We start from the raw sequence: 15,926 nt of genomic DNA on the forward strand, positions 1-15,926 counted from the left end.
GGCTTTGGCTTTGCTTGCAGTTCTTCAGTTACTAGATATTTGACTTTGGAAGAGTTACTTTACTTCTTTGGGTCTCACTTTCCATATTTGAAAAGTGAGTTGGTAAAATAGTTCCCTCTTGAGGTCTTAGATTTAGAGTATATAAAAATATTCTCTAAAAAAAGAGGAAGGATAGAGTTCATGGTTACTTTCCTAATTATAAAGGAAATGAGAGATGCTTAAGAGCTCCCTATAAAGTTTTAATAAAATGGCAATCAAGGTGCTAATATTATACCTGCCAAATATCATACATTTATAGCAGAGGTTTGTACATGGTAGGCAGACAGTCTATATGTGTTAGGTGATTGGGTGAGCATATTTTGTGCTTCTAATATATTATTCTACTGATAAAATATGTTACAGTTAAAATGCATATTTAACATTAAGGGAATAACATGTTTATTGCACTATAAATCATCATGCTTCTCAATATATAAAAAAAACTCTTCTTCTAAGTCACAGTTCCAAATGTTTTACAAGTCATAGATTCCTTAAGGAATCTGAGGAATCTGAAGAAAATATTATAAACTTTTGCTAGAAAAACTCAAAAAAGACACACAAACAAAACTGAATATACTGATCCGATCCATGGGCTGAACACTTTTCTAAAATAAATATATTGAACTCACTTGTCACTTTTATCCAAGGGAGGAAAAATACTCCATTGTTACTAGTGAGCTGTATAGCCCATGTATCTGCACATTTTTGTGTGTCAGTGTTTTTTAACCCAGAAATGTCTGAAATTTGGTATGAAGATAGGTTTTAATATCAATGTTTCTTATTTATTACTAAAACACTAGCAACATTTAAACATTTATCTGACCAAGTAACATTAAGTAGGAAATCTCTATGAGACATAAAATATAAGATGTAATATCTGCTCATGAGAAACAACTTAATGTGTTTTATTAAGACTTTTGCCCTTAGGGTGCTGCTACAGGACTTGGAACCAAAATCATTTAACTCTGTGCCCTGAATATGGAGGAAAAGAAAAAGAAACACAAAAATCTAATTTGTAAAATTATTCTGTTGTGCTTTGTTGGCAAGCAGTATAAACATCCTAAAGAATAATGATCTGTTGTATTTTTTAGTCATCTAGACATTCTTTAAGGTAGTAAAGATTTTTTTTTTTTTATTTTGAGAGTAAATTGTTTTTTGGAGAGTCAAAAAAAAAAAAAGAAACATGTGGAACACATTCCTTGGCTTTCCAAAATCTCCAACTGTGAGTGACACATGTACAGTATTTTAAAATTTGCAAAAAAAGAAAAGAAACAAGAAAGGAAAATCATATTATAATTCTCCAAATAATGCTGTGTCTACCAAACAGCAATGGTTTTGCAAAGGTTTAGCTTGTGTTTCAATGCCTCATAATCAGTAAGGTAGTGGGAAGGACTAAAACCAAATAGGCAAAGATTTGCTAAATTTGAAACACCCTTTGAGTAGAATACTTGGCACATAGTAAGAACAAGAATATAACTAATTTCTTCCTTCATGTTACTTCAACTAGTAAATTTACTTAATGAAAATTAATGTATTTTGGTATTTCCCTTAAAACCATCCTTTGAATAAGATAAGAGAAACCAACCATCACTTCATCAGAATTTCAAAAAACCATCAAATTAGACCATCATTTTGCAAATTAATATTTTATATTTTAAATGTACTTGGACTCTGAACTTAAACTGAAGAAGTACTCAAGACAGTCAATAATGCCACTCTGGCAGCTGCAAAACTACCCTAAATACATGAATAATGAAGTCATCCTATTTATAACTTAGAGACATTAAATAGTAGCAAAATTTAATAAGAATATAAATGGCTGTGGGGAGCCTGGATGGCTCAGTTGGTTAAGTGTCTGACTCTTGATTTCAGCTCAGGTCGTGATCTCAGCGTTCGTGAGACTGAGGCTCATGTTGGGCTCTGTGCTGACAACATGGAGCCTGCTTGGAATTCTCTCTCTCCCTCTCCCTCTGCCCCTCCCCCACTCCCCACTCCTCTTTTTTCTCTTTTTCTCTCAAAAACAAACATTAAATATATATATATATATATATATATATATATGTGTGTGTGTATGTATGTGTGTATACATATATATATGTGTGTGTGTGCATATATATGGCTCTTTACTAATAGGGTATAAGAGGGGCACTTGGGCGGCTCAGTCTTAAGTGTCTGACTTCAGCTCAGGTCATGCATGATCTCATGGTTCATGAGTTCAAGCCCGGCATTGGGCTCTGTGCTGAGAGCTCAGAGCCTGGAGACTGCTTCGGATTCTGTGTCTCTGTCTTTTTTTGTCTCTTCCCCATTCACACTCTGTATCTCTCTCTCTCAAAAATAAACATTAAAAAAAAAAAAAACTACAAGGGTAGAAAGTTTGTATGATTCATTGTGATCCATATGAATGACAAATACATCAAATCAAGACATTCAGTCCCATCAGATATGCAATATACGCATGTGATTATGGGGCCTTTGGGGCATAACTAATACAAATCTCTGCCATAATTAGAGTCAATACTTTAGAAATTTTTTTTTTAATTTTTTTTTTCAATGTTTATTTATTTTTTGGGACAGAGAGAGACAGAGCATGAACGGGGGAGGGACAGAGAGAGAGGGAGACACAGAATCGGAAACAGGCTCCAGGCTCTGAGCCATCAGCCCAGAGCCCGACGCGGGGCTCGAACTCCCGGACCGCGAGATCGTGACCTGGCTGAAGTCGGACGCTTAACCGACTGCGCCACCCAGGCGCCCCAGAAATTTTAAAAAAGATATAATAGGTAGGGTGTTTTGTTTCTCTATGCTTACTTTTCTGAGAGAATTACTTCCTTTCTCAAAAGAGGCAATTTGCTCTCTTGGGACCTTGCCTTCCTCAAAACCTTCACCTTTATATATTGGAACTGTATACAAAGTCATTTCCATTCTTCCTGTGCTAAACATGTATGCTCTCCTCTTAAACTTTGTTTTGTTCTCTTCTTCATTTATACGGCATCCTAGCTTTCTCCTCTCTGCCCACTGTCCCCCCATGACTTCCAAAACTCTCCTCTCTCCGCACATCTGCCTTCATCCTCTTCAAGCTGGAATAACAACTATATGATTTTAATTTCATCTAGAGATTTAAGTTTCAAAATGTAATCCATAATACGCCAATATAGAATCTTATAAATTCTTTTGATCAGTTTAGATCAATTTAAAGTAGAGCATGCAAATGATCAATGAAAATGCTAGTCTTCTTTAGCTGTACTTGGATAAACTACTGTAAAATGGTCTAAGGATTATTTTGAATATCACCTAAGACCAAAACTGATTATGCAAAGTCCCTTTATTATAAGCATGCCTCAGATGCTTAGATCTCATATTGCTGCTATATATTTCATCTGGTAGACTTCTCAGAAGTAACGTGCAAAACGGGTACACCTAACACGACTATCACAATTAAAACATGGCTCGTGAAGGAAAATTGTGCATGGATGGTACAAAGAGTCTCTTCCCACATGGAACAATACATGTCAAAAGTCACAAAGAGATTATGTTCGGGTTGGGTTGGGGTGTTGAGTCCATACAGTCTTTATCTGAGAAAAGAGATAAAGATATGTGGGAAAAAATGGCCTTTGCAATATAAACAATTCTGTAACTCTTTTAAAGCAAATGAAAAGAAATGTTATAATTCCTAATTTAAATTACTTACTGTTAGGCCTTTGTTTTCATTGTTTCATTGTTTCTCTTTAATAGTTAGAGGGGTGTCTGGGTGGCTTAGTCAGTTGAGAGCCACTGACTTTGGCCCAGGTCATGATCTCACAGTTCACAAATTCAAACCCCGCATCGGGCTCTGTGCTGACAGCTCAGAGCCAGGAGCCTGCTTCAGATTCTGTACTTCTCTCTTTCACTCTCTCTGCTCCTTCCCAGCTCATACTCACTCACTCTCTCTCTCACTCTCTCTCTCTCTCTCTCTCTCTCTCTCTCAAAAATAAATGAAAACATTAAAAATTAAAAAAAAAGAACTATTAAAAATTTCTAGAAAAGTTACACTAGAACATAGAACTTTCCAAAGTGCTCCTATGAGACAATAAAATATATTTTGATACAGGCATTTCAAAATATAATAATAGATACAAATTTTGGTCTAAAACTGTAGGTCAACTGCAGATTTTCTAATATCTCAAAGTATCTACTTCTGTTACCTAAATGTAGTAACCCCCTGGCACTTCTCCAGATGGAATCATCGCTGAAAGAAAGGGAGCTTTGTGTTTTGTTCTGTTTCTGATTGAGCTGTTCATCTTTCTACTCCACATACTCTTGTGTTCCTGACAGAACACATGGGACATGCTTTCAGTATAAAATATTTCCAATCTCTTTTGAACGCCTTGAGTCTCACCTTTAGGGCCATACTGTGTATGTACAGGCTCATTAAAAAAAAAAATGAGTATCCAAAACATGGGAATCAGGAACCACATAAAACTTTTTAGATAAAATGTTTCATTTTATTTTTATTGTAGCTTGTTTTATTCCTTAATTTTTATTTACTTTAAATATTGGTAATGAGACTCTTATATAGTCACCTAGGATTAAAATTTCTGTCAAGATACACATTTCTAGAAACAATGACCGTGAACAATATTAACACTAAATTCCAAGAGAAATTAATTCTCTTAATTGTTAATATGTGATAGCAACTGAAAAAAACGTCTGTATCATGACAGTTTCATGAGGATGATTTGCTGATTTAAAAAAAAAATTGAGACTATATAGGAAAAAATATTAGACTCCTAGCTGCAGAAATCAAATTTTAAAAAGACAAAGTAAGAGATGTAAAAGTCTTATTGTGCAGCCATAACAGTGATAATGTGACGTAGTGATTTAATGTTTTAAGAAAGCCCTCTACTGTCAGGCCTCTATATACCCACCTGGATATACATCTATAGGGTATTTTTAATAGATATAAGCTAAAACAAAGTTCTCCAAATATAAATAATATGGCAGTAGCTGAACCTGACATTTGGTTCTGTGACTCAAATTCATTCAGATTAATAACCTAGTGAGGATTAAAGATAAAGTTTCCTCTGTGTGGATTACCATAGGTAAAACCAACACCCTCTCCTACTTTGTAGCCTTTTAGAATTAATTAACTGTTGATCATTGTCTCAAGCATTCCGATCCTATCTAAGCTCCAGATAAAATCAGTCCTGAAGGCTTCTGTGTCATAAAGAAGTCTTTCCCGACTGGAATTTGACAAGGCAATTTCTCCTATCTTGTTCTAAAACTTTTCTTGTTTACTCTGCCTTTTGTTTTGTTTTGTTTTTCTTATGACATTAGCTTTGTTGAAAGATAATTGACACGTAACATTATGTAAGTTTAAGGTATACAACGTGCCAATTTCATACATTTACGTATTGCAAAATTATTACCACCATAGCATCACCTAATACCTCTATCCAGTCAATTACCATTTCTTTTTTGGGGTGACAATATTTAAGATCTACTCAATTAACAACTTTCAAGTATATAATATAGTATTATCGGCTATGGTCACCATACTGTACATTAGATGCCCAGAACTTGTTAATCTTACAACTAGAAGTTTGTACCATTTCACCTCCCCATTTCCTCCACCTGCCAGTGTCTGGTAACCATTGTTCTACTCAGTTTCTCTGAGTACAGCTTTTTTAGCATTCACATAAGTGCTATCATACAGAATTTGTCTTTCTCTGACTAACCTAACTAACGTACTATGATGCCCTCAAGGTGCATCTAAGTTGTCAAAATTGTCTTTCCCATCACTGAGTGTGTGTTCTACACCACATCTTCATCCATCAAAGGACACTGAGGTTGTTCCATATCCTGGCTATTGTAAATAATGCTGTAATGAGCATGAGGTATAGGTAGGTCTTTTTTTTTTTTTTTTTTTTAATCTTTTATCAGAAAAAAAAATACTGCATAGGCCTTAATACCTGAACATCAAGTATATTCATGAACAGTGAGTATCTTCTCGTAAACAGTTTTAGGTATGAGACCCAGATGGTACCCCTTAGGGTAAGAGTTTTAGCCCCTACCCCAATAAGCCCCATCCCCTCACAGCTCAACTCTGCAGTACACATTGGGGTGCAAACCAAAGGTAGCTCCCAGGAATATTTTTTCTTCAGGTGTCAAAGATCCCCAAGTGATCTCAACATCCACCCCTTCCTGTTTTTACATTCGCTTGTCTGCAAGATAGCTGCTTAGCACAGGTCAGTAGTGAAGCTCTAATCAAAAATACATAATATACAAAAACAAAGAAGAAACATATTTGGCCCCTTAAGACCACCTCGATGACCTCCCCATCTCTCCAGGGCCACTCCTAGGAGCATAGATGTCTTGGAGAGGCCAATGCCACCCAGCTGCTCTCCTGGCTCTGTCACACTGCTGTCGTCTTAATTGTCTGTAACAATAAAAATAAGCATGTACAACATACACATCCACCCAGAAGTCTGGTTGGCCCCTAAGCCTTTGTTTCATGTTACAGTACTGGGGAGCATGTGCCCCCAAATGGTAGCCACCTGAACATTGCAGTAAGCTTCCTAGGAAACACAGTGGTCCCCCCCCCCCCCCCCATCGTCCTTCCCTCAGGTGGCTGTTGTCCGTTTTCTAACACACAGGCATCAATTCTTCAGGTCCTGTCTGTCCATGTCCACCCCAAAAGTTCAGTTATGTGTGCCATGGGGGTAAGGTCTGTCCCCAGAACCATGTTCAACTCTCCTCAATGAGCAGCCGTTGGGAGCTGTACAGATTTTTCTTGATGATTCAGAAGCCCATGCCCAGGGTCTGGGACTGGCTGAAGCCAGAGATGAAGGGAGAGTTGGCAGAGCTGAACAGCCCCTGGATCTTAGGCCAGAGGCATTAGTCCACATGCAGCACGAGGGTCAGCTGGAAGGTGGGTACCAGGATGGGGTTGAGGGCCATCTGACCAATGCTGTGGCAGCTCTTCCCCTATTTCACGCAGACATCCAGCAGTGCTCCTCACCAATCACCGGGCTTGTTTTAGGCCATGCGCAGTAGTTCCTTGCCCACCTGGCTCACCAGCTGGCTGGACATTGATGACAGCCATTTTAACAGGTATGAGGTAATATCTCATGGTTTTGATTTGCATTTCCCCAAAGATTAGTGATGTTGAGCACCTCTCTCTTTGTATCTGCTGGCCATCTGTGTGTCTTCTATGGAGAAATACGTGTTCAGTTCTTTTGCCCACGTTTATTTGGGTTGTTTGCTGTTGAGTTGCATGAGTTCTTCATGTATTTTTCTTATCAATCCTTTATCAGATATGTGACTTGAAGATATTTTCTCCTATTCCATAGGTTGCCTTTTTATTTTCCTGATTGTTTCTTTTCGTGTGCAGAAGCTTTTAAGTTTGATGAAGTCCCAAATAGTCTTATAGTTTATTTTCTGTTTTTGTAGCTTGTGCTTTTGATGTCATATCCAGAAAAATGCTTCCATGACCAATGTAAAGGAGTTTTTCCCTGTTTTCCTCTAGCAGTTTTAGGGTTTCACGTCTTCTAAAGTTTCATCCATTTCAAGTTAATTTTTGTCAGTGGTGTACGATAGGAGTCCAATTTCATTCTTCTGCGTGTGGTTATCCAGTTCCCAACACCATTTGTTGAAGAGACGATCCTTTCCCCATTGAGTATTCTTGGCTCCCTTGCAAATATTAGTTGAACACATATGTGAGAATTTATTTCTGTGCTATGAATTCTGTTCCATTGGTCTATGTGTCTATTTTTATGCCAGAAACATACTGTTTAGCTTTGTAGTATAGCTGTATAGTAGAATTTGAAATCAGGCAGCATGATGCCTCCAGCTTTGTTCTTGCTTCTCAAAACTGCTTTGGCTATTTGGGACCTTTTCAGGTTTTTTTTTTTTTTCTGTGAAAAATGCCACTGGAACTTTGATAGGGGTTACATCAAATCTGTAGACGGATTCAGTATGCACAATGTGGACATCCTAACCATATTAATTCTTTTTTTAATTTAAAGATTTTTTACTGTTTATTTACTTTTATATTAAATATAATTTGTTGTCAAATTGGCTTCCATACAACACCCAGTGCTCAACCCAACAGGTGCCCTCCTCAATGCCCATCACCCACTTTACCCATTAATTCTTAAAATCCACGAATACAAGATATCTTTCCATTTGTTGAGTTTGTTCAATTTTGTTTATCAAAGTCTTAGAGTCAGAGTAGAGATCTATTACCTCCATTATTGAATTTATTCTCAAGTATTTTATTGTTTTTGTTCGTATGAATGGGTTTATTTTCTTTATTTTTTGGATGTTTTGTTGTTAGTGTGCAGAAACACAATTGTTATCTTTTGATTTTGTATACTGCAACTTTATTGAACTTAATAATTCTAGTCATGTTTTGATGGAGTCTAGGATTTTCTGTATATAAGACAATAGCATCTGTAAACAAAGACAGTTTTCCTCCTTTCTTTATCTCTTATTTGATTGCTCTGGCTAGGACATCTAGAATTATGTTGAATAGGAGTGGTAAGGGGGCACTCCTGTCTTGTTCCTAATCTTAGAGGAAAAACTTTCAACTTTTCATCTTTGAGCATGATGTTGTTCGGGTATGTCATAAATGACATTTATAGATTTTGTTTTTAAGTTTCATGAACAAAGCTGTTAGAATCATTTCAAAGAATATAAACTTAATAAATCAATATTGGGATACTTGTCATCTTTAAGACAGTGAATTCTCTCCCCCATGAACATTATATATCTAGCTGTTTATTCTGATTTCTTTGCATTTCTTGAATATCATTTTTAATTTGTGCAGGTTTTCATCAAAAGTTCAGTATATATTTGTTTTGAACACATATCTGGTTTCTTGTAGTATTCTATAGATTTTTTTTAAATTTCTAACATGAATATTTTATTTACTCTGTTATATCTTGATTGATAATTACTCTGTGTAGGAACACTACTATTTTGAATATTTTTTAGCCTGAAACTTTGCTGAATACTGTTAATACTATATATATTCCCATTCCCACAGCCACACAATGGTTACTACATATGATAGGACTGTCTACATGAAAATCCAAGAGAATATATATTCCATCACTATAAATAACCATTTGAAAATACATATGATTTTTAAAGCCCTAATTACTTTTTATTTCTTATTGTATTGGCTAAAATCTATACAGTGCTAAAACAGCAATAGACATATTAGAAACAGAATCAATCAAAAAATAATCATTTAGTATAATATTCATTGTAAGGTTTTGGTAGATAATATTCATGAACTCCATCTAGGAAGGTATCCATCTACTCTTAGTTTAAAGAGGGTTTATCACGAGCAAGTATTTATCAATTTTTGTCTTCATTTCTTAAGAAATTGTTTTCTAATCTATATATGTTATATATGTTATGTTCACTTTCCTGTTATTGAAATAATCTTTCATTCATTTCTGGTATAAACGTTGGTGTCTTAGTTTGGGCTGTTACAATACTATCAACCATGTGGCTCATAAAACAACCATTTGTTTCTCACAATTTTGGAGGCTGGGATATCCAAAATAAAGGTGCCAACAGATCTGATGTCTGGTGAGGTATCTCTTGCTGATTTTCAAATAGCTGTCTTCATTTTGTATTTTTACATGACCAAGACAGAAACCACCTCATTTCTTCTCCTAAGAGCCTAGTCTTTTTCATGAGAATTCTACTCTTGTGACCTAAGTACTTACCAAAAGTTCCTATCTCCTAAAAATATAACATGGGCTTTATGATTTCAACATATGACTTGGCTGGGAGTGGGACACAAACATTGAGTTCATAAAAATTGGTCATGTTCTATTTATTCTTACTGCTTAATTTTGTAACAGTTTAAAATCTGTGGTGTTAAAAGTCTTCATGAGATTTTTTTCTTATTTTGTATTGGCATCTATACCCATGTATGTTTTCAGGTTGGTCTGGCTCCAAAACACTGCACTTAATCTCTATGGTGCACTATCATGAGTAATGGAAGTTGTTAAATAGCAAAAATTCAACAGAGTAAACTTTAAAGATCCAATTTGCTTTATTAACTGATTAATGAATCAGGCAGCATCCCATCTAGCAAGTAGATGGGAGCTCCAAAGAGTTACAGGGGGAAAGCAAGTTTTTAAAGGTAGAGAGGGAGCAGAAAAAATGAAATATTATTAGCAAAGATTCCACTGTTTTGGGCAAGGTCAGCCTCCTAAGGAGAATAGAAGGGGTCTATCAGTAAATTTGCCATGTTGACTGGTTAAAGGTTTTATTCCTCGGGGGTTGAAACTGCAGTTAAGTTAGGAATTAAATCTTGATTTACTGACTTGGGGCTTTAAACTAAGTGATGGCATTTTGGGCCTGTGGTTTCCTTTTAACAGACTATAAGATTCTTAAGGGCAGAATCTATTTGTAGACCCTCTGAGGCTCAGTATTGAGCCCCAGAACCCTACTCCGTAAACCTCTGTGGTTAGTGGGCCAGACATTTGAGCAAAATTATGCCAGATGAGCCAAATTATTTTCACTAATCACGAGGCAGTATCACCAGCCAAGCAGGAAGAAAACATAGTTTTGTAGGAAGCTGATAAGGGATGAACCTTTAGAATAGTGGTAGCTGAAAGGAATGAAGTGCCAAGTCAAGAACAAGAGCTTTGTCAGTAAGTGCCTCAATAAATAAGGGGTGAGATTTCACTTTGTGAGCTAATAAGACAACCTGAAATGATTCCTGTGCTTTAACTTGTCTCTTTCCACTGCCTCTTCTACAGTTCAGGCACAATAGTTCTCTGCTCTGAAGGAGAGCAATAGCAGTTTAAATGTATCTACATGACAATACATACGGTTTGATCATTGACCATCCCATCACTCCTGCAAAAAACATGGGGATCAATCAGCCTCCTCTCCCTTTTTCTCTCTTTCTTGCCTTCCTAATTTAGCCAATCATGAGGTCCTATTAATATTAGCTCCTAAATAAATTTCCAATAACCCCCTTCTACTCTGCATTTTATATGCCCTAGACACAAACCCATCAATATCTCTTGCTTGATTCAGTAAAAGAGACTATCACCTGATCTGCTTGGTCCTATGTTCCTGGAATCAACCCTTTACAGATCTGCCAGAAAATTTTTTCTAAAGTACAAACTTAAAGTTCAAATATAATTTCCTTGTTTAAAATACTTTGTGGCTCTCCATCACCTACTGGATGAAATCCAAGATTGTTACCATTGCTAGGGAGGCCCTTCATGTTTTGGCAGCAGGATATGTTGTACTGCCCCATCTTTTATCATAGTCTTACATTATGTTTACATGACCATTTTCTTTGTTATCATTATCTTGAAGTTCATATTTCAACAACTTAAAACTTCTGGTAGATTCCTTCACAATATCTGTAACTTCCTTGTTCTTACCACAATATCTTTTCTGCCTGGAAATTTGCCTATATATGAACTAACTCTTCCTCATCTGAAATATTACTTATTCTAAGAAACTATGTTTTTGGAATAAAATTATGACTTCAACTAATAAAGATATCATTTTAAGGAGTTCTTAGACACATGTGAAAACATTTATTTTATGGATTTCCATGCCTGCAGTTTAAACTGTACAGCCTATATTCAATATAGAATATATTTCCTCTTTGTATTTTTTTCATAGTTTCTTTGCAAATGTTTAAACAAGAGTCATATCAGATTTCTTTTGTATAGGCATCTATAATTAAGTTGTCATGTTACCTGAATGGATATTCCCTAATTCCTGTTCCACCTTAGATCTAACACCAATTAAAATTGAATTAAATAATCCAACCAGAGCTCACTTAAGGAAAATTAGCAGACCTAAACAAACAAACAAACAAAAAACAAAAATCAGCTTGTGAATTGTTCACCGATTCACAGACTTGCCAAGTATCCTCACTGAATACAGGTGTTTTGTTCTTTTTGTACCCTTAGGTACTATAGTATCAGGTAGTCCTGTTTTCCACAAAGAAATCAAGAAAAAAATTCCTTTTTATATAAGAGATAGAGAGTTTCTATTGAAACTGTATATGTTTAGCAATATTTAGTCACTTTGAAGATAGGTATCAAACACTAAGTAATATTATGTGGTAAACCCTGTGTTCGATGCTGTGACTATGACACACACAGTCTTTCTCCTAATAAGTGGAACACTGACATGTAAATCAGCTGTGGATAATGCTGCAATAAACATGGGGTGCAGATATCTCTTCAATACCCTGTTTTCAGTTCCTTTGTATATATACCCAAAAGTAGGATTACTGGATCATATGTTCTATTTTCAATTTTTTGAAGTACCTCCATACTATTTTCCACAGAGGCTAAACCAATTTACATTTCCACCAACAGTGCAGTAGATTTCCATTTGTTCCACATCCTCACCAGCATTTATTATCTCTTGTTTTTTTGATGGTAGCCATTCTAATAGGTGTGAGGTTATATCTCATTGTGGTTTGACTTGCATTTTCCTGATAATAATGACATTGAACACTCATTATGCATAATAGTTAATATATAAACACCTGAATGTCCATGAACAGATTAATGCATAAACAAAATACGGAATAAATATGCAATGAAAGATTCTTCAACTATGAGAAAGAAATCTCTCATTGCCAACAACATGGATGGACCTTGAGGTCATTATGCTAAGTGAAATAAGTCAAACAGAGAGGGGCACCTGGGTGGCTCAGTCAATTGAGCGTCTGACTTCAGATCAGGTCATGATCTCACAGCTTATGAGTTCGAGCCCCGCGTCGGGCTCTGTGCTGACAGCTCAGAGCCTGGAACCTGCTTCGGATTCTGTGTCTCCCTGTCTCTCTGACCCTCCCCTGTTCATGCTCTCTCTCTCTCTGTCTCAACAATAAATAAATGTTAAAAAATTAAAAAAAAAATAAACATTAAAAAAAATTTTAAAAAAAGTCAAACAGAGAAAGACAAATACTGCATGGTATCACTTGTATGTAGAATCTTAAAGAAAAAAAACAGAATATGGGGCTCCTGGGTGGCTCAGTTGGTGGAGCATCCGACTTCAACTCAGGTCATGATCTCACAGTTTGTGGGTTCGAGCCCAGCATTGGGCTCTGTGCCAACAGCTTGCTCAGAGCCTGGAGCCTGCTTCGGATTCTGTGTCTTCTTCTCTCTCTGCCCCTCCCCCACTCGAGCACTATCTCAATATGTCTCTCAAAAAAATGTAAAAGAATTTAAAAACATTAAGAAAAGAATAGAAAGTGGTTAACAGAGATAGGGTGGGAGTGAGGGAAATAGGGAGAAGTTGGAAAAAGAGTGCCAACTTCTAGCTATGAGTGAGTTCTGAGGATCTGATGTTAAACATGGTAACTATAGTTGATAATATTCTATTGTATAATGAAAATGTGTTACGGGCACCTGGGTGGCTCAGTTAAGCATCCAACTACTGACTTTTTCCTCAGTTCATCATCTCACAGTTCATGCATTTGAGCTTCAAATTGGGCTCCACTCTGACAGCATGGAGCCTGCTTGGGATTCTCTTACTGCCCTTTCTGCACTCATGCGCTCTCTCTCACAATAAATAAATAAACTTTTAAAAAAATGTGCTAAGACAGTAGAACTTACGTTCTCACACACACACACACAGTTATGTGAAGTGGTGGATGTGTGTGGGGAATCCTTTCACAATGTATGCATATATCAAAACACAATGATGTACACTTTAAACATACATATTTTTGTTATTTATATCTCAAATTTAAATTAAAAAGAAATAAGCAGTGGAAATACTGTGTGGACAGCAGAACTGGGGATATGCCACGTGTGTGGTACAGGAACATAGTCCAGAAACACCTGTTAACGAAGTCTGTGTAAATTGAGACTTAGGAAACAACTAGAGATTGTCCAGAGAAGGAGGCAGAAGTAATACCGTAAAGACCAGCCTGCCTATGTGAGGCCTCCAGCCCAGGGGATTTGAGTGAGGGGGAGCACTCAAGCAGTACTCAAGCAGGAGCACTCAAGCAGGACAAGCAGTAAGGTTGTGGTGGCAGGCCTAGGGCAGCCTAACAAGGGGTTGGAGATCTATTTTGAGAACTTAAGGCTACAGTGGAGTCACTAAAGACTTGAAGAAGAATGTGAGATCTTAGGTCTAATAATATACTTCATAAGGTGGCAATAGATTCAAGTTGAATGATTTTGAAATTATTGGAAAATTAATGATCTAATATCCTCTCACACAATTAAGTTCGATAGCAACCAATTTCACCACTTAGTAAAGTACAGTATCTTTTTTCATTGCAGTATAATTAACGTACAATGTTATGTTAGTTTCAGGTGTATAACCTACTGATTCAACAACTCTGTACACTACTCAGTGCTCACCACAATAAGTACAGTCACCCTCTATCACCACACAACATTATTAAAACATTATTGACTATATTCCCTATAGTGTACTTTTCATCTCCATGACTTACTAACTTTGTAACTAGAAGTCTGTACTTCTTAATCTCCTTTATCTCTTTTATCCATCCTCCCACTCCCCTCACCTCTGGTAACCACCAGTTCTCTGTATTTCGGAGACTGTTTTTTTCGGTTACTTTGTATTTTTAGGTTTCACTTGTAAGTGAGATCATGATTATTTGTCTTTCTCTGACTTACTTCACTTGGCATAATACCCTACAGGTCTCATCCATGTTTTTGCAAATGGAAAGATTCCATTCTTCCTTATGGCTGAGTAATATTCGTGTGTGTGTGTGTGTGTGTGTGTGTGTGTGTGTGTGTGTGTGAATGTACATCTTCTTTATCTGTTCATCTACTCATAGACACTTGGGTTGCTTCCATATCTTGACTATTATAAATAATGCTATAATAAACATGGGGACGCATACATCATTTCAAATTAGTGTTTTTGTTTTCTTTGGGTAAATACCCAGTAGTGGGATTACTGGACCATTTGATATTTCTATTTTTATTTTTCTGAGAAAACATGACTGCACCAATTTACATTCCCACCAATAGTGTATAAAGGTTCTTTTTACACTACAACATCACCAACACTTGTTATTTTTTGACTTTTTTCTTTTAGCCATTCTGACAGGTGTAAGTTAATGTGTTACTGTTGTTTACAGGTGAGGAAACATGGGGCATATGGAAGTTAAGTAATTTCCCCTAGGCCACAGGGTCAAACTTGGAACCTAAATATTTAGATTCCAGAAGCCCTGCTTGGAACTAGTGTTCTATATTCTCCCACTCAGGAGCTAAGATGTTATAGATTAAATCAGGAAAAACAATGAGTTGGCTTATCAGAAGCAATAGCTATGCTATATTTTTACATTAGGTATTTGTGTATTTGCATATTTATTTTGATTAGGGACCACACAGGATGTTTGAGGATAGAGAAAGCTAACCTCTTGTGTAGCATGGATTTAGAGACCTATATTTAGTCATGCATATTTCTTTTATTTTCTCATTCATGTTATGAGTTTCAATCGAGGGCTTTTAGGATAGTATTTTGAAATTGGGACAAATATATTAATGCTGAAAAGAGGAACTTAGTGGAAGTAAAACACACACACACACACACACACACACACACACACACACACACACACACAAAGATGTAAAATGACAAAAGCCCAAGCCATGAAATAGCAATTTGAAGCAAGGGTACATGATGTCAGGAGCAGTAAGCAGACTGAACCCACACTGAAGCTGAAGTGAGGAATAAGAAGTCCAAATCCTGGCTATGTTTTACTACTGTTCTGTATGCCCTGTAGCCACTGCAAGATATAGATGCAGCTTCTATCGCCTATTGATCTTGAAGCCAGACATTCATGCAGTGACCCTAAAGGTGACCGAGAACATGGAAATATATATTTGAAAGTAGTTGTGTTGTTTTATTCCACTGATTAT

The 15,926-nt window shown here is 36.4% G+C and overlaps 1 protein-coding gene across 4 annotated transcripts in view; it reads right to left on the reverse strand.

Annotated features, from left to right (window-relative positions):
* The window catches only part of HMGCLL1 (3-hydroxy-3-methylglutaryl-CoA lyase like 1), a 296,847-nt gene that overhangs the window by 126,901 nt on the left and 154,020 nt on the right, over positions 1 to 15,926 (reverse strand). The window contains exon 8 of one of the 4 annotated variants that reach the window (XM_086707099.1): positions 3,367 to 3,608. The exons of the other annotated variants lie outside the window; for them this stretch is intronic. Within the exon in view, the coding sequence (XP_086563225.1) occupies positions 3,564 to 3,608 (45 nt within the window). The 3' untranslated portion in view covers positions 3,367 to 3,563. Of the gene's footprint in view, positions 1 to 3,366; positions 3,609 to 15,926 lie in introns of those variants that run through there. 4 annotated transcript variants of the gene reach the window in all.

Source organism: Puma concolor, chromosome B2 (genome assembly GCF_028749965.1).
Source record: "Puma concolor isolate L17-30 chromosome B2, mPumCon1.1.hap2, whole genome shotgun sequence".
Classification (NCBI taxonomy): Eukaryota; Metazoa; Chordata; class Mammalia; order Carnivora; family Felidae; genus Puma; species Puma concolor.